This window comes from Carassius carassius, chromosome 2 (assembly GCF_963082965.1).
Source record: "Carassius carassius chromosome 2, fCarCar2.1, whole genome shotgun sequence".
Lineage (NCBI taxonomy): Eukaryota > Metazoa > Chordata > Actinopteri > Cypriniformes > Cyprinidae > Carassius > Carassius carassius.
This window is the reverse complement of record NC_081756.1, coordinates 19,883,305-19,903,809: the sequence shown is the minus strand read 5'-3', so window position 1 is coordinate 19,903,809 and position 20,505 is coordinate 19,883,305. Positions and strand designations below refer to the sequence as shown.

Below are 20,505 nucleotides of genomic sequence, written 5' to 3'. Positions count from 1 at the left end.
CTTTGTGGGTGCGGGGGTTTGACAGAAGGTCTGGGCCTTCCACTTCTGAGCCTCATGCTTTCACATGCCATGTATTCTACAACCATCTCACACTGCGGGTCACGAGCCAAAAATAGAAGCCGCACCATACTGCTGGCAACAGAAGGGAGAAGTATGAGAAGGGGGCTCTGATTTTAAGACACCTTACACAGGCTGATAACTCTATGTGACATAAGGAGAAGTGTGTGTGGGAGGGTGGATGCTAATTTCTTCATGTTGCAGGAAATATTAAGCAACATGGCCCAAAATATGTTTGTATATTCTCTCCAGCCCTTTGGCCTCAACTGGTTTTACCTTGGCAACTAACTTATAAAGGAGGAAAAAATAGTGTATGTATAGCTGGCTTCCTGTGATAAGTAATCTAGAAATGGAGTAAATTGTAATAAAGAAAAAATCTTTAATAAATCTACTACTTCAAGATCAAGCTGATCAGAGGAATGCTTTATGGTCCATAGTTAAATAGCTTTATGTTTATTTTTAGAGCTACTATATGGCTTATAAGCAAAATGGTTACTAAAACTAATGATGTTTTTTAATATGGTATTTGGCTGTGCATAGTAATTATTCCTAGTAAATTGATAAATAAAATAAAAAAATGTTGTTGACCAGATTACAGATAATTAAAGCATGAGAACTAGAGCACTGACATATGCAATTAGTTGAAAAAAGTCTTATGTTCCCTGAAAACACGTGCTACAACTGATACACTTGTACTGTATGTAATCATTTTTGTATGTTTGTGGTGATGATGATCATCTCAGTGCGTAACTCAAACACTAGAGCAACACTAAAGCCATTGGTTTGATTCTCAGTTATTCTAAGTCACTTTGGAAAAATGTCTTCCAAAAGCATAAATCAAACTACCCAATCATTTCCCAGTAGAAATCAAATCCCATCCATTTTTTTCAAATGCGAGAAGCTTTTTCACCTAGATAAATCACAATAGAAAATAAAATATGAAAGATTGCAATTTCAGTTTCAGTGCCAATTTAGGATTAGCTATTTGCACTCTGCTAAAATGTTTTTTTAGCTTGCTCTTCATACAACAGTTTTAACCTGCAGCCTTTTATCTCCAAGCATTTTGTGATTGTCAGTTCTGCAATGATTGATTAGTCACTGTCCATGCTTGTCCATGTGTAAATAGGCCATTTATTGTTTTTAAAATTCACAACAAAGTGACAAAATAATGTCAATAGTGTCAGTGTCAATAATGCAAAAAGGCAGTTCATCATTGAATTGAGTGATATCATCATCCAGATCAGTTCAGTTTTAATAGTATCTTTTCAATCAAGTCGACGATATCGCTGCAAAGTCAGACTGTGCAGAAGAATCATCTGTTTCCTGTGGTCTTGTCCCGGTGGCCGTCTAGGAGACAAGGTCTTGACTATGGATCTGTCTCTGGTAGGGCTGCACGATATTGGGAAAAAATGACATTGCGATATGAAATCTAATCTATTTTTTTCTTACAAACAAAAATGGGGTGAGCACACTTACATTCTCATTTTAAATGATTTAATCATCGACACCATCGTGTCAATTGATTAATATGCGTGAGGGAGAGTGAGCAAGACAGCGCTCGTGTTGTTTGTAAACGGTGAGCGTGCGGCCGGGGCTCCCTCACTCTCTCTCTCTCTCTCTCTCTCTCCCTCTCTCTCTCTCTCTCTCGCGCTCTCTCTCTCAGAGACATTCGTGAAGGGCCGAGGAGCAGCTGGCCCGTACTGTACAGTTAATGAATAACGGATCAACTACGACAGCCTAAATCGCACATATCGTGGATTCGTACATCGCGATATTGATGCTTAAACAACATATCGTGCAGCCCTAGTCTCTGGGTTTATCTAGTTGTCCTGGTCTCCACTGACATTCAGGGCTGTAGGGGTCCTCTCTCTAGATAAGTACTGGATCTGGGTGACTGCAGTGACCATCTGATCTGGATACGCACTGGATCTGGTGGCTATATTGACCTCAGAATAAGAGATACTAATATTAGCGTAGATGCCATTCTTCTGAAGATGTAGCAAATAAATTGTGTTTTATGGTGTTCTTGGTTCCGGGTTTCCTAATTAATGCTGCCTAAAAATCCTTTAATGGATTTTAATATTAGAAATGTGTTAGTGTGTTATGTGTAAGCCAGGTTAAAGAGATGGTTCTTTAATCTAGATTTAAATGTCTACCTCCCAAACAATGTTAGGTAGGTTATTCCAGAGTTTGGGAGCTAAGTATATCTGAAGTATATCTGCTATCTGAATATATGATTTTGATATTCTAGGTATTATCAAATTGCCAGAGTTTTGAGAAGTGCAGTGGGCATGGAGGACTGTAATGCACTAAGAGCTCGCTCAAATACTGAGGTGCTAAACCATTCAGGGCTTTATAAGTAAGATTTTAAAATCTATACGATGTTTGATAGGGAGCCAGTGCAGTGTTGACAGGACCGGGCTAATATGGTCATACTTCCTGGTTCTAGTAGGAACTCTAGCTGCTGCATTTTGAACTAGCTGGAGTTTGTTTATTAATCGTGCAGAACAACCACCCAATAAAGCATTACAATAATCTAACCTTGAGGTCATGAACGCATTAATGTTGAGAACATTTTACACTGAGAGCATAGGTCATAATTTAGATATATTTTTGAGATGGAAAATGCAGTTTTACAAATGCTAGAAATGTGGCTTTCAAAGAAAAGATTGCTATCAAGTAGCACACCTAGGTTCCTAACTGATGACGAAGAATTGACAGAGCAGCCATCGAGTCTTAGACAGTGTTGTAGGTTATTACATGCAGAGTTTTATTTAAAAGCTTTTATTTAAAAGCATTAGCATGGATTTCCATATTATTGTCTGTAATAGATTGTAATAGGGCCAAATATCCTGTAAGACAAATAGATTATTATTACATGAATCATTGTGTTTGGCTATGCAAAATAAATTGCATTTCCTGCTTTTTCCTACATAAATTCAGTTAACGTATGGAACTATGGCCCCACAAGAATTATGGCTTTTTCTGATTATAACTTCCCCTGACACCTCTGGTCAACTAGAAACTCTGGTGTTTAGAGGGATCTCTGTTTACTCAGATATTCCCCGAACTCATTATGAGTGAATATATGTAATGTGGAATCCATTGAGGACAGGTTGCTGGAAGTGACAGAGCTTCTCCAAGAAGCATCATTTCCAAACCTCTCCCTTTGGCTGGCCCTCTGTTTACTCAGTTGCTAAGCAGCAGGCTGCCTGAGCTCTGGAATGGGCCTAACTGGCCTTTGGAGAGAGTGAGAAAGACAGAAAGAGAAATGGAAGGAACTCTTTCTCTCACTCTTTTACTCTCTGTGGAAAAGAGTTTTCTCCCCTGTTTAACTGGAGAGAAGGTTCCTTTTTCAGAAATCGTTTATAGATAAACTGCCTCACACAATATCCAGCATGCTAATGCACAAGATTAGGCAAATTAAAGGAAGTAGTATTCTTCCAGAATAAACATTTCCTGATAATTTACTCACCCCCATGTCATCCAGATGTTCTTATCTTTCTTTCTTGAGTTGCAAAGACATTAAGGTTTTTGAGGAAAACATTCCAGGATTTTTCTGGGTAATGGACTTAAATGATAGCCAACAGGCTGAAGGTCCAAATGCAGTTTCAGTGCAGCTTTAAATGGTTCTGCTTAGTGCTTCTCTCGTGATCCTTTATGGAAAAAATGTGGTGTGTAAGAACCGCACCAACTAGTGCCTTTTAGTTTGACCTGGGGTGAATAGCTGTGGCGATGCAGTTGAATGTTGGATTCTTGACTAAAAGAGGGAACAGAAAGAGAGAATGGAAAGGAAGTAAGTACAAGTTCTTTGTTTTCACAGCCAGAGCTGAGCGTTTTGCTCATCCTAGTATTCCTACTAATGGTCTTGGCTCTGTCTCACATTCCCGGTATACTTTCCCCTGTGCAGTGTAGCCAGATCTCTTTTGCTTCTAACAGCACCCACCAGGTTCTTTGCGGTCACTAGTGCTCTTTATCTGTGCACTGCATTTCTCCACAGAGCCTGCGCATTCCTGACGAGATCCAGCTGCTCTAAACAGGACCCAGCTCTTTTCTGATTTAACAGTGAATTCACTGTAAATAAAGCCGTATAAATAAAGCCAAATAACCCAGCTTCTTGTCATGCAGCCACCCCTCCCCCACCCCAAACTTTCTCACTTCTCCCTCTTTCCTTTTCCCCCCTTTTTCTATCTTTCATTCCCCCAGCCACAAAAGTCTGTGAGCACCCTTTCTCTTAAATGTGCCATGTGTTTATGAGCCTCGCTCAACTGAATTCTCATCACTGTGAGCCATGTGAAGAGAAAAGCGGACTCGACCATACCGTTGTGGCGTACAGTGATGTTTTGGTATTCTTAATCCTCGGCACTGTGGGCCTCTAGATGGGGTCTGTAACAAGATCCCTCCCTCCCCCACCTCACAGAATGTGTCTCGCTTTCTCTTTGTTGAATGGAAAATAAGCAGACTACAAGAAATAGATGCAAGGAGACTGACAAAATGCATCCACACACCACTTTAAAGGCCCGTTCACACCAAGCACGATAACTATAAAGATAACGATAAAGATATAGTTCTAAAAATCGTTCTCAATATTAAAGAATAGCAGCGTCCACACCACAACTATAACGATAAAGGCACAGAGAAACGATATCGTTGGAATCACTTTCAGAACGATTTTTTTCCCTGATGAACGATAAAACATTGCCAACCAATCAGAATCAATCCTGCTGTAATGAGCTCGAGAATTTAAAGCAGCAGACGCGCGTCCGGTTAGAATACACAGACAATATTGTTCGCTGGTGTGGACGCTAATATCGTTATCTTTATAGTTATCTTTATAGTTATCGTTCTTGGTGTGAACGGGCCTTAAGAGTCGAGATGAGGAAGAAATTTGTCAAAATGTGTGAAAGCTTAAAAACTTGCTGGTTTCGTTTGCGCCATTAATAACAGTGTGACCAAATGTGTTAAAAGCATTTCTTTCTCTCTCTCTGTTTTTTTTTTTATAGCTGGCTGGTTGTGTAATCTTGGGGGTTTCACTCTGGCTTCGTCATGACAATAAAACAAGCAGTCTTCTGGAACTGAAGTATGAGGGCGAAGAAGCACCCATCACCTTCTACATCAGTAAGAGATCAGTTTCTCCATTTCCCATTATTATCGTCTTTTCTCATTGAGTCTCATTTATTTTCCATCTCTCATTCCTCAGTCTCCCAACCCAGTCTGAAATCCTACCACTTTATGTGGTCACATAAAGTAGCTTGACTTTATCAATGTCTCGTATGAATAATCTGAACACATTTCTTTACCCGGGATTAATTGTGTGTTCTCAGTTTTAACTCTGGGTGGCAAACATGTTTTATAAGCAGTTCTAATTAGCTGAAATTTGAACTGAAAACATTAGAGAAGAAAGACATTTTTTTTTTAAGTTTTGGATAAATAGTTTTGGAGTGCTGAAATCATTGTCACACTTCATTTAGACTATAAATGATGCAAATAGCAGTATATAAAATTTGTTCAGCTGAAATATTGAGAGGCAGGCAGCTAGTTGCCAAAGAACTTTACAAGGACTTGTTTAATTTATCACCTAGTACCTAAATTTAATTACTGTTTTCAGTTTCCTTTTTTCTATCACTAGTTTCAGTATTTTCAGTGAGTGAACAGGCACACTGCCGCTAAGAATAAACACAGTAGTGTTAAACGCAAATGCCGCTCTTGCTCACTGATTCCTATTGCATACTTTTTTTTTATTTTCTTTGTTTTTAAGTGGCACAAAGATCCTTTTTACTACATGTATACAGTATGTGTGTTAACTCTCTGGAGTCGATTAACGCGTATACACATTATGAGGCATTTTCTCCTGATAACCCCGAAAAGAACTTAAATTACACTTTCAGTTTTGATCGTACAGATGAGAGAAATACATCAATCGAATCTGTAAAGGGTCTACTTTTTTTGTATACAGACATAATAACAACAGAACTTTGTGCATTTATAAAATAAAGATAACAAACAAGGTGTTCTGTCTGCAGCCTTTGTCTGCACTGATCTTCATTTACAAACGTGTCATTAAAATGAACTGTAACTCAGTGAATATACAACGAAGAGACATGAGAGATATATCTATAGAAAGCTTGACATGGCTTCTTTTAAACTAAACAAGTGCTACTGAAAACAAATATTCTGCGATAAAGTAATCCATATGAAAACAACGCAATGTCCGTTTTTCACGTCTCCCTTCATTATCTTCTAATGTGATCATGCCCACAGGCTGAACTATGGCCACTATTGACATTATAATGTTTCACTGAAGCGCGCGGCTTGAATACGCCCATACAACAGAAAACTTTTTTATTAAAAGTTTTTTTATTTTACTGTTTGCTTCGCGATGAGAGGAATAAGACATAATTTACCCCCAAGAAGATGTGATGATAAACATGAGTAAGGGGTCGTTCACATATCGCGTCTTTTGCGTGCTCAAGTTCATTATTTCCAATGTAGGTGCGTGGTATGCGCGCTCATAATGGAAGCGACGCGTTTGCGACACGCACGCGGTGCGACACACTCGTTTTTTCCAGGCGCATCCGCTCCACGTTGAGTTAAAAACATCTCAACTTTTCAGAATGCCGCTAGCACCGCAGGTGATGTGACAAGAACTAACCAATCAGCTTCATCCTTTCCCAAAATGAAGGAACAGCTGATCATAGCTGTATATGGATTGCCATTTTGAAATAAATTTAGTAGCAGAGCTACTTCAAGCTGTTTTTAGTGCTGCAAATCCATTTATCCTTTGCTGAAATTTCCGCGTCTTCATGGAGAGAGCAGGTCATGGTTGCTTAGCAACGGCAGATGCCTCAGGAGCGCAAGTGCCCGAACACTTTGGAAAGAAGGAGAAAGCGGTGCGCCTACTGTAGTGTTTTCAACGTGTTTTTAGGCGCGATATGTAAACTTATGGTGACTTAGGGGCCCTAAGTCTCTTTTTATTTATTTATATACTTGTATTAGATTTCACATAATGTTTCCAAACTATAATTCCCGACTAAATGTATAATCAAGTGAAACATTATGACGTTTTAATAACAATATGCACTATACCATTCAAAAGCTTGATGTAAATAATATTAATGTAACAAATACATGTAAATGTAACAAATGTAACAAACAATGCTGTTCTTTCAATTTATCAAAAAAAAACGGAAAAAATATTATCAGCTCTTTTCCACATTAATAATAATAATAATAATACTAATAACAAGTTTTGTTTTTTTTTTGTATAAAATCAGTGTGTGACTGGAGCAAATGATACTAAAACAATTCAGCTTTGAAAGTCAGCTTTGATTGTTCCTAATAAACTGTTTAACTTCTCTCACAAGTGAATATTATATTATTTTGTGGGATAATTAAATATATTCTAAATAAACTACAAACATAAAATTTATTTTGTCCTCACAATCTTTCTTGTAACTCTTCCCTCTCAGTCACAAACCTGACTGAAAGGCTCATTATGCAGCTCTTTATGCGGGCCTTTGTCTTCTCAGGTGTAAATCACAATGATATTCATGATAGTTGACGCCTACTCGCATAGACCCTTTCTACACAAAAAGTGTCTTAGAAAAATTTAATCAATATTTTGTTTTCTGTGAGTGAGTAAACAAGAAGATTCTCACATAATTTAGAAAGAAAAATTCTAGGCTACAAGTAGGGTTGTAACGGTATGAGATTTTCATAGTATGATAATCGTCTCAGAACATACCACGGTTATACGGTTTTACGGTATACGGTATTAAACAATCAAAACTGTTTTTTTGTTGGGGGGGGTTGAACAAATGTTTGAAAGTAGGGATGCAAAATATCGATTAATTCCATAATCGATTGTCGTTTAAATTAACAATCAATATATCTATTAATCGTTAACCATAATGCTGCAAAATGGATCTATTGCAGGCAGCAGTCACTGGCATGACAGGATATGCAAAAGCCACACACACACACACACACACACACACAAAACGCTTTCTCACTTGAATTAAAAGGGGTTTTAGTCTGAATAAAATGCTATTAGAAGGATCATTAAATGAATAGATGTGATTAGGATTATTTTATCAAATGAAGAGAGAGTGCCATACATTTGAGATCAATTTACTTTGTTGACTTTCCTATCCTGCACGGAGACTGCTGAACGCGCCTCTTTAAATGGTTTTGTGGTGCTCGTTGTTGTATTTTAAAACACAATTGCAATGTTTTCAACTGACATTATGGCATTTAAAATAAAATGATCCCAAATGTAACTGTGGCGCGCGTGTGACTGCGCTATGAATTAAGTGAACCGCATCCATCGGCACTGCTGCAGCAAAACACTGTTGCTCACATTAATTTGATTCTGCTGGATTCTGTTATAGAAAATGTCAGATTTAGAATTTTTGCATTCCGGTAGGCCTAGCCTATTTGTTTTTAAAAATCCAGCATACAGTGCATTAGGTCATGACAGCACATGCGTGCAGACGAGGACGAGCGAGCGCGGCTGTGACTAGATTTATTTGCAGATTACTGCTCATGTCTCATTCGGCACAAATCCAAATGTTTCCATATTCGCAATGTATCTGAATGTTAAACTATTATTTATAATGTAAACTACTTACACATTTGCACATACACAGAAAAGATGATCCTCTTCACATGAGCAAAAACATCCTTGGAACAGCAGAGAGGACCGGTATACGGTCTATTTAAACTGACCAGTGTAACCTTTTAAATGTTTAGTTGACTGTATTTTATTTTGATAATGAACAGACTGTGATGTAAGTTTGAATCGCTAGAATATACGTGTGCTCCAGGCTCCGACGCGATCGAAACAGCTGAGACAGAGAGAGAGAGAAGAAAAACAACAGCCCCTCGCAGATGACTGTCACGCACAAATAAAAATCAAAACACAAACTAAAACCCAGGCCTGGTCCTCTCTCGTCCTTCACTGTCATCGCTCCAGTTTTATATCCTTCCATCTCCTTCGTGGGACTCGAGACCGGTGGGTCGAACAGGTGTCGCTCATCTCCAATCACTCCACCGGCCTCGCTCCTGTTCCCACGTCTCTCGGCCCCGCCCCACTTGTCACAATAATTAGTTCGATTTATTAATTTGTTCCCTTATTTCAGTTAAATCATGGGTTATTTAGGGAACAAAATTAACGAAACATGGACACAAATTAATAAGTCGTTGAAACGAATTAACAAGTTGTAGGAATGAATAGTCTCTCTGTCCTGTGTCCCGCAGCCCTGCAGAGTGCAGTTATCTGATGAAATGACTTAGTTACTACATTTCTATTGCTTTTCATGTTGAAGGACTTTTGTGTTGTTTCTATTTTAATGTACTTTTAAAGTTTAAATCACATTAAAAGCTTAATTAGTACACTGTGAATGAATGATGATACGGTCAACGTAACTCACAGCCGCTCGCACGTGTTCTGCGCATGAGCCGCATGCAGCCCAACATTACATCAGTTAACCTTTATCAGCCTTAATCGATCAATCTCTTATCGACAATTATTTGAAAGCATGTTTTTTTTCAAATTTAATTAATCAAAAACAAGAAAATTTTACCATTGATTATTTATTAGTTTAATAGCTTATATTTATCATTAATAATTAAATAAAATAATAATTAGCTAGCTACTGTAAATTCATTGTCATGACTGGATTCTGTGCTTCACTCCGCATCACAGAAATCATAATGCATTAACCTTAAATTATAAATGGGACATAGCTGTATCTGCACGGGATGATGATGTTCTGAATAGGTAAACATGTTCAATGCATTTCCTCATTTTGCAGCCGCTTTCCGACCACAGCTTTTGCAAACTGTGTCTACCTTCAAGGACAAATAAGCATTCGTCTTTTCTATACAAAAAGTATTCCCATAGGCCTACTAGTGCCAATTTAAACTCATATTTTGATGTAGGATAGAGATTAGAGATAACGGCCTCTGTCTCTGATGTTGTCTCTGCTGTACGTTTGGGTGTAGCAAGAGAACAGTTAGTGGCCGTTCACATATCGCGTCCTTTGCGCGCTCAAGTTCGTTATTTCAAATGTAGCAAACACGCTTGTTTTTTCCAGGCGCCTCTGCACCACATCAAGATTAAAACATCTCAACTTTTCATAATGCCGCAAGCGCACCGCAGGTCATGTAGCTTCCTCACCTTTCCCGTAACAACGTTGAAAGCTCAGCCAAGATGAAGGAACAGCTGATCATAGCTGTATATGGATTGCCATTTTTAAATAAATCAAGTAGCAGAGCTACTGCAAGCAATTTTTAGTGCTGCAAATTCATTTATCCATTGCTGAATTTTTCCACGTCTTCATGGAGAGAGAGGGTCATTGGTGCTTAGCAACGGCAGATGCCTCAAGAGCGCAAGTGCTAGAAGGCTTTGGGAAAAAATCAGAAAGCAGCTCCTCTAATGTTTTCCACGTGTTTTAGGCGCGATATGTGAACGGCCCCTTAGGTGGAACGTTGTTGCCTAGGTGCAGGTGAGATTCTGTGTTTGTTATTTTCTCTCAATAGCTTAGATAAGCAAATGTACACGGTATGCTAAGCGTACATATTTATATTGCAGTATATCGTCATACCGGTATATCGTTACGACTCTAGGTACAAGCTCCAGTTCTCAAAAATCCCTGGAACCAATGTTCTGGATGTGTTTAATGGCCTTATTCAAGTGATTTAACTTTTTTCGTTTTTCACTAACCACGCATAACATTTTTTTTTTCTCAAATACACAATCATATACATACATGCTGCTCACATATTATTATAGCCCAGTTTCTGCTGATTACAGTGAGATTAGACTTTAGCCATTTAGATGTTTATAACCAACTGAAAAAAAAGCACAAATGTCAGGGCATGACAAAACTTCTCCAAGCCACAAAAATACCCTTAGAGCTCAGAGGGTTAAAGGAAATAAAATAATAAAAATAAAGAAAGAGAACTTTTGCTCAATAAATATTTAGCTCACTGGATAACTGTGTTGGTGAGCAGCATTTGAACCAGTAGTGACTACACCCAAATTAATTTTGTAATTTCACCCACAAGGGAAGTCTGTTGAACCACATAACAGAAGAAATGTTAACTTTAGGACTAGCTGATGGTTTTGCATATGTGTAAAGGGTATAAAAGTGGTTTTCACAACCATATGGATGGTTCAGTTTCTTCCTAGTGATTGATGACAAGTGATTTTCCAAATACAAATCTAAAGATCAGTTGACTTCCATGGAAAAATGATTGGATGGTTCACTTGGACATTTGTGAGGTAAGAAAGTTAGTGTCAAGGGCTCTTACAGATGCACAAGTGGGCTGTTTCTGATGGTGACTGCTAAAAGCATTTTGTTTATTCAGGAAGGCCTTGTGCATGTCAAGGCAAAGAGGTTAACAAGTGGGTAAACAATTCTCCAGTTAATGTCAAAGCTATTATAAGACCTTACTGGGCCTTTATTTCAAGAGCGAAATCTCGTATCTATAGCTAAAGTGTTGAAAAAAAAAAGTATTTAAAGGAAAAGTTTATTCATCTTTTGACATTTCTATTACATTTTTTTCTAGAGAACTTTTAAAGGAGCCATCTGTCATGTCTGGCAAAAAAATCAAGTCATACTCCACATTCCATACCAGATGGAATAAAGTGAATTGGTCTACTCTAGAGTAACAAACGAGAAACGGCATAGTCTCTATGCTCCGCCCCTACCTTCACATCAACCCTAGAGCCATAGCCAAAGCCTATAAGAGGACGTTTTGCCTCCAGAGGAACGTTGGGTGATGTCAAGTGATTTTGAAACATGACATCTTTAAGCTACTCCCCTTCACCTTTACCAGTGAATATGTTCATATTCGTTTTGTTCATATTACATTGAGTTGTATATACACATTATTTGAATTAAATTAATTTGACAGACAGCATTCTGTCAACTTCATTGGTCAACATCAGACAGCTGATGTTGACAAAGCTAGCGCCAACCAACGTAACCAGAGCTGCCAACTCTCAAGCATTCACCGTGAGACACACGCAATTGACTCTTTTCACATGCTTTCACGCCACACATCAATTTTCTCACGCACAGAAAAACCACGAAGCAAAGAGGACACGGAGACCAACAGACTATGTAACCAGAGCTGCCAACTCTCAAGCATTCACCGTGAGACACACACGCAATTGACTCTTTTCACACGCTTTCACGCCACACATCAATTTTCTCACGCACAGAAAAACCACGAAGCAAAGAGGACACTGAGACCAACAGACTAGACAGAGCAGGTTAATTATGATATAAAAAAATATCAGATTCTGTCAATTTTATTACGCAATTCAAACAATACCGTTTTGGCACTTGTAAATGTTACACGGCAGATCACTAGCGCAAGTGAACCGATCATCTCTACTATAGTAACAAACGCAGCTACGGTTAGCCATCGCTAACATTAGCACGTTTATCGAACAGCCTTCGATACATTTCTATGTTATAACTTCCCGAAAAAAATACGCAAACATATAAAACAAACTTCTAGCGAAATACTAACAGCATCTTACTTACCAATCCAAAAGAAATGTTGCAAGTTCGGAGTCGAACCTCATTTCTTTCAAGTCCATCAGTTGTCTCCAGCGTTGGAAAGCAGTGCCGATGTTTACTCTGGTTCGGCTCCTTTTCTTATCGGATTTGATTTGTGATTCCGAGCGCGGTTGTTTCCCTGTAGCGGGTGGTGGTGGTAGGGGTCTCTTGCCAAGGGCTTCAGTCATCCTTCTGCTCTCTTCCCTGAACTGAAATGAAGTAGTGGGCTGTACTTTCCACACGATTGACATCAGGTTCAAGTACGCCCACAAGCCGTGCGACTTATTCGTGTATTGCAGGTTGGCTGGTGGTTATGTTGCCCGCATACCGCCTCCCATGGCCGAAACTGGTATTACGACACCTGTCGGGCCGTGGCTAGTAATGCTAATGCTAATTAAGGTTGATATCTCTGCAGCACTATAACTTGACATTTTTTTAATGACATCATCGCCCTTATTTCTTCTCATTCTTTTGATGCATGTAGGTCATTTTTTGGATATTTTCACCTCAATTTTTACACATGGCACCTTTAATGCTTTGTAAATGTAAACATTGTGCTTATTATTATTGTTATTGAAAGTTTTGCTGATTTAAATATGGCACCACTAAGGCTGGCTTGACATAGTTGAGTCATGTAGTAGGCCATTGTTTACCAGCTTTGAGCTGGTATTTTTTAAAATGCAACATTCAATGAAAAATATACAGAATAAAAATATACTCTAATATTTAAAATTAATAATATAAATATTGTTTGCCACATAAAAGTACATCTAAGACTTTAGAGCATTTCGTAAATGAGGCACTGATGAGTAAATAGACTAGGCGGTCGCCATTCTGATGTTTTGTTGCAATATGCATAAATGCCTCTTTTAAAAACAGCTTTGCTAATTTAAGTACAGATGGCTGTTTTCTCAGGCTGTTAAAAAACCTCCCTGTAGCTTTCCCCTTTCCTCTCTTATCCATTGGTCTTTAAGGCTTGCCAGCTAGATCACCTTGCCTGCTTTATGGAGAACACATGGCTCACACTCATCCAAAAGTGAAACCCACTGTAGTATTTCGACATATTTGTTAATGAGCATATAACTAATGGAAACTGGAAAATCTAGTTTAGGAGCCACAATTACAAAGGGTTGGGTCTGTATGTTCTCGTTCTCTGGACCCCTTTCTCAATCTCCTACCCCCATCATACACATAAACACACTCACTTTCTTTCTTCTGGAATGCAGAATATTATCTCTTGTTTTGCTCAGTTGGAGATATTTTTGCAGCTATATGTGCTAAAGGTGAAGTGAAGTGAAGTGACGTGACATTCAGCCAAGTATGGTGACCCATACTCAGAATTTGTGCTCTGCATTTAACCCATCCGAAATGCACACACACAGAGCAGTGATAACACACACACACTGTGAGCACACACCCGGAGCAGTGGGCAGCCATTTATGCTGCGGCGCCCGGGGAGCAGTTGGGGGTTCGATGCCTTGCTCAAGGGCACCTAAGTCGTGGTATTGAAGGTGGAGAGAGAACTGTACATGCACTCCCCCCACCCACAATTCCTGCCAGCCCGGTACTCGAACTCACAACCTTTCGATTGGGAGTCCGACTCTCTAACCATTAGGCCACGACTTCCCCAAAGGGAGGAGTTTAATACATGCGGCCCTGCTTAGGGTTTGGAAAATGTGAAATTCCCAGTGAGTCGTGTTTAGTATTTCCTGAACATTTAAGGCTGGTTTGTTACAGATGTGACTAACTGTGTGTTGCATGTACATCTTGTGTGTATAAGTGAATATAGGTGCTAACACCCCTCGCTGGGTTGCTTGAAACAAAATATTTGTGTTTCATTTCATTTGAAACTCATTTTGATAATTGTAGTTTATAGGAATCTTTAAACAAAGGTTTGGGAGTAGCATGTTTATCTAATCCTGCCAGTCACGATGCATGAATAAGCATGCATAAATGGCTGCTTAACTCACTCCAGTGACAATTCTGTAGGCATCCCTTCACCACACCATTTCCACCTTTGTGTCAACTTTATCACTGACTCATGTTTAAGTCCAGGGGAGTGAGAGCTTGAGTCCTCAATCATGAATAGAATTCAGTTTAAAAAAATCGAATAGTTTCAAATATATACTTTTCTCACACAATAGTTATATGTTTCAGACACTGTTTTGTGTGTGTTTTTGTTCCTCATGTTGATTTTATTTGACTCCAGGTGTCCCCGTTTATTTCTATTGATCACAGGTGTGTCTCGTCATCCCCTCGTCTTGTCATGTTCATAAATAGTGTTTCCTATTCTCAGTTCAGTGTCTGGTATTGTTGATGTCAACCCTCCATCCTATGTGTGAGTTTATGTCTAATAAAATACTATTTTATGTTAATCCTCTTGACCTCCGTGCTCCTTCAACGTAACATACATTGATGTTACAAAAGATTTTTATTTATCAAACAATCCCGAAAAAATAATTCACAAAAATATTAAGCAGTACAACGGTTTTAATCATTTATAAAAATAAGAAATGTTTCTTTAGCACCAAATCAGTGTATTAGAATATATTAACATTGTAAATTATTTTCAAATAATATATTTTGATCTAATGAATGCAGTCTTGGTGGAATTTTTAAAACTGAATGGTAGTGTATGTATATTTTATTATAACTAACATTTTCTTAATTCATAAAAATATAATAGGCTAATAATTAAAAATATCAGTTTTTATTTTGAATATTAGCTGGAAAATATACAGATACAAAAAAAACTTTACATTTCAATTTTTTTTTTTTTTTCGAGATGTCAGGTTTTAACTGTTGTGGCATAATATTAAACAAAATCCATCCAATTTTTCAAGAGTTCAGAACAGCTTGCCAAAGCAATCTTTCCATGTTGGTCCCTAAATCTGCTGCTCAAGTATTTCAAAATTCTTTTTACCCCATAAGAAAAAAAGAAATAAATTTTGTTATTATTATATCAGGGCCTTAACCTTTTGACCATCAAGCTCTAGTGCTTCAGTGAGACACAGCCCCTATTATAAAAGCCCAGCGGGTGGCCTGCGTGATGTATGGGAACAGCTGAGAGCTCAAGCACCATGGGAGTGGCAGTTGTCCGGGGCGGAGGGGGTTATCCTAACACGTGGCAGCCTAATAAAGAAAACTGTCCGAAAAAAAAAAATACAGCTGATTTTTTCTGTAAGGTATTAGATCTGAAAGCAAACCCAGAGAATCAGCAAATTCAAGAGTTGTTTACCATGATATGACATGCACTTGGCAGAATAGTGAAATAGAGATGTAAGGGAATGACGCAATGCAAAAGATGAATGACAGAATACAGTTTAGAACTCAGGTTGATACAGAACAAGTATACTGTGATCTATTGTCTGTCTGCAAAGTGCAAAGATGCCATGTAAGGACCTGCAGATGAAACATAAGAGCTCTCAACATCTTAATGTGAGTAAATGGCCTGCAGCCAGCAGCTGTACACACCCTGCCTTGCTCTTTATGGAGTGTAATGTGAGAAAACACAAGTCCATCAGTGGTAGACGGCTCCAGGAGGGTAAGCTTTTTGCACTGAATAGAATTGTGCTTGCTTTACCAGTCTCTTTAAAAGATCATCACTTAATCTTATAGCTACAATATACTGTAGTATGAGATTAAAGAATAAGCACTCATAAATATTAAATAGTCAATCATTCATTTCTGTAAATCAGTGTTGTGATATTTACGTCTCATGATTATGTTTTAGAAACCACCTCAGGTGAACATAAACTCTTATAAACTCATAATTGTTTTTGTTGTACAAACATTTTAGCCTCTTTCCCTTATCTCATCTTTTCTTGAGTAATCAGCCACTGTGTAAGCCACATGGTGGTGTGTGGTCAGGTTAGCATTTCCTTGAAAGTGCCTTCTGTGGAGTGTGAAGGGGAATGGAGCTGGCCCCGGTGACTCAATTATTCCATTATGGCAGGGGAGGGATGTATCCATAGCAACTAAATTAGATGAGTGACTGCTGCTGTACTTAAACACTAGGGTTCGGATAAGACTGGATTCAGGACTCAAACAAATGTGATATTAATGCCATTGGTCTTTCTTCTAGCTGTACTGGCTGATTGGGTCCACAACATTGCCAACTGTTCATAAGGCTCAACAACAGTGTTGGTCATCTTACTTGAAAAAAGTAATTATTTACAGTTACAAATTACTTCTCCCAAAATGTAATTGAGTTAGTAACTCAGTTACCACATTGTAAAAATAATTAGTTACTAATAAAGTAACTGTGACATTATTTTTTTGTGTTCTATAATGCTATTACGTCCTATAACATCTTTAATATATAAGATGTTTATATTAACTGATTGAAGAATAAAAACACTATAAGTATTTTAGAAAATGTTGTATTTATTTGAACTCAATAGATTGCAGCCTGCCATATGATATGCATAGAAATAAAAACGTATAAAAAATAAATATTGAAAATAAAATTCAAGTACAAAATTAAGACAAACTAATGTAAACTTGGGGAAAAAAAACTAAGGGAAACCTGGCCATTAGTGCAAATATATGTAACTGTATACAGTGGCGTCATGCCCATTCAAAGTGAGGGGGCACGTGCCCCCCTCAGATTTTTCCTCCCTGATAATTTTTTTGTCACAACTTTATTCTTATTATGCTCCATAATATACCAGAGCCTATAACGACTCAAATGTATTATTCTGGATGTGTAATAAATCGGTCAGCAAGCATCAGCCCGCCTCTTTTTCCTAATATGGTGTTTGTGTATCGAATTTAGATCGCGTAGCGCTTTAGAATCTTTGCTGTGTATATGTTCAAGGCAAGCAACTCACTCATCTCGCACGTTGAGCTGGCAGGCAATGTTTTACAGATGGTCTTGAAGTGGTAAGTGGGCAAAGCAACAAATCGGCATTGAATTATCCGTTATTATTATCAGTTCACTTTACTTGCTCATGATTCGCAAGTACCGTATTTTCCGGATTATAAATCGCTCCGGAGTATAAGTTGCATCAGCCAAAAAATGCGTCATGAAGAGGAAAAAGACATATATAAGTCGCATTTATTTAGAAATTTATTTCACAAAATCCAAGACCAAGAACAGACATTTAATCCGGAAAGGCAAGTTATTCAACTACACAGTAACGTTAGCACACAGAATAACAGGCTGAATAGGTGTCCGGTGTGTTAACGTAACACATTAACAGCTATTCAGCTACGCAATAGCATAAAGAACATATACCTGGGAGGCTGAATAGTCTAAATTAACATAACGTTAAGCCAGTGAGTCCAACAAGCAAGTTACCAGTAAACAAGTTCACTAAGCTCCCGCGATTTTCTTCATCCTTCCTTGGTGTCACTTCTGAACAACTCCGCCAACTAGAGCGCCCTCTCGCGGCTGTAGACGGTAATGTTTCCTCTTGGTTCATCTCAGTCTGAATTAATTTAGATATATAAGTCGCACCTGATTATAAGTCGCACTGTCGCAGGACCAGACAAACTATGAAAAAAAGTGCAACTTATAGTCCGGAAAATACAGTAGCAACTTACAAATGAGGTACTACTTGTCATAATACAACAGTAATGCAGTAATACAAAATATATTATTATCATTAGTAAAAGAGTGTGGCAGTAAGATGATAGATTCAATGCCTCAATATTATTCAAATATTATGCAAGTAAGATATATATATTGATCTATTTTATTGATATATATATATATATATATATATATATATATAGCCTATATGACCACTAACACATGTTAAAATGAGCAGAACACTGAATTCTATTTGGTACCTACAGGTCATGAGGCAGAGAAATATTTTGTCATTTTTTCAAAAGAAAAGGCCAGAAAGTCACAGCCCTAGTGTATCCTGTCAAGAAACTGAGAGGGCAGGTAAGCAATTTGTGGGATTTAGTGAGAATTCCTATTTAGTGGTAAGGGAAGAATAAGTATTGATTTGATGAATGAAAAAAAGTCAGCATTTATTAGTAGCCTATATGTAAGAAGCTTCATATGATTTAATTTCAGTTTTTCAGTCAGACAGCCAAGGCTGTGAGGATTCCGCTCAGATTCTGAGTGTCACACAAAGCCATGAGATTGAAGGTCATTATGTCAGGGGGAAAGTCAAGGCTGTTCTTTGTGACAATTTGATACATAATATAAACATTCTATAAGACATCAAATTATTAAGCATTGTCTACTTTGCAGAAGCAGATGCTGATTTTGTCATCCCAGATGAGCGTTTGGCAAGGGACAGGTACATAAGGAAAGGACCTATTCACAGGGAGGAAGACAGATATCCAAAAACTTTACATGGAAGCAAACTCAGAAGTTTCAGCAAGTCATGGTTTGAGAAGTATCAGTGGTTAGAATACCACAAAACAAATGATTCTGCTTTTTGTTTTCCATGTCGAGTTTTTGGACACAGTACACACCATGACAAGTTTTCTGCTGAAGGGTTTAGGGATTGGAAGACTGCTTTGGAGACAGGGAAAGGCTTTGACCGACATAATGCAAGCCAACTACACAAAGACAACTTTCAAAAGTGGCAGATGTACTTGATAAATGATCCAGTTGATGCACAGCTGTCAGTACAGAGAGCAAACCAAATTGAGCTTAAAACAAAAGAAAGGCAGAACGGATTCCAGGCAGTCTTCAGGCTTGCAGACATAGCATCAGCACTCGCCAGATTGAGATTGCCTTTTCGAGGCCATGATGAATCTGAAACATCAAAAAACAAAGGTGTTTTCCGAGAAATAACAGGATTAGTGGCAAGGTATGATGATGTACTTCATGCCCACATTGAATTGGCCAAGAAAAACCCTAAAGGTGTGCCCAGTTACCTTTCTGCACAGAATCAGAATGAAATGATTGGCTGCATTGCAAAAGAAGTCAGAGGGAAAATAATAGATGAAGTGAAGGAAGCAAAATTCTTTTCTGTGTGCCTCGACACAACTCCAGACTCAGCTAAACAGGATCAGTTGTCGGTCATTCTTCATTTTGTTGACAAAACAGCCAATATTCAGGAGTGCCTAATTGACATGGTGAACGTGAAAGAGACAACTGGTATTGGTCTTGCCAGGACTCTTGTGGAGACAATGGAGAAATACAACCTTAAAGTGAGCAATATCAGAGGACAGGGATATGATGGTTGTGCTGCCATGTCAGGAATATATAGGGGCGTACAAGCGATCATGAAACAGACCAATGACAAGGCATATTTCGTGCATTGCTATGCCCATCGTATGAACCTTGTTGAAGTTGATATGTGTTGTAAAGATATACCCTCCCGCAACTTCTTTGGTCTCATTGAGCAGCTCTACGTGTTCATGGAAGGTTCCACCAAAAGACATAGCTTGTTCATTGATGTACAAAAAGAGTTGATGGGAAATGACCCCGGGAGACCCAAGACACTGAAGTCCTTGAGTACAACAAGATGGGCAGCACGAATTGACAACTGCAGAGCACTTCTCATTACCATAGATTCTGTGGTGGAGACGTTGGATCGGATTCAGACAAGTGTTGCATTTGGAAGGGGCACATCAGGAACTGCAATTGCACTGAGAAGAGCCATTGATTTTGAATTCTGTTTCCATCTGGTGGCCTTAAGTAGAATTCTGTCGGTGACAGGTACACTTTCAAAATACCTTCAGGGTGAAGACATGGACATCTGCACAGCTATAGATCTTGTGAATGATTGCAAAATGGAGTTGTCTGTCTTGAGGAGGGATGAAGTTTTTAATGAGATGTGGAATGAAGCAGAAATGGTGGCATCAAAGATTGATGTTGAATGGGTGGAAAGAAGGCAACGAAAGGTTTCAAGGAGACTGGATGACAACTGGCAAAGCCAGACACAGATCAATCAAAAAG

At 38.4% G+C, this 20,505-nt stretch overlaps 1 protein-coding gene across 1 annotated transcript in view; it reads left to right on the top strand.

The window, feature by feature from the left end:
• LOC132105811 (CD81 antigen-like) overlaps window positions 1-20,505 on the top strand; it is a 43,099-nt gene that overhangs the window by 3,560 nt on the left and 19,034 nt on the right. Inside the window, exon 2 of the mRNA XM_059511232.1 lies at window positions 5,061-5,175. Coding sequence (XP_059367215.1) covers window positions 5,061-5,175 — 115 coding nt within the window. The remainder of the gene's footprint in view (window positions 1-5,060; window positions 5,176-20,505) is intronic.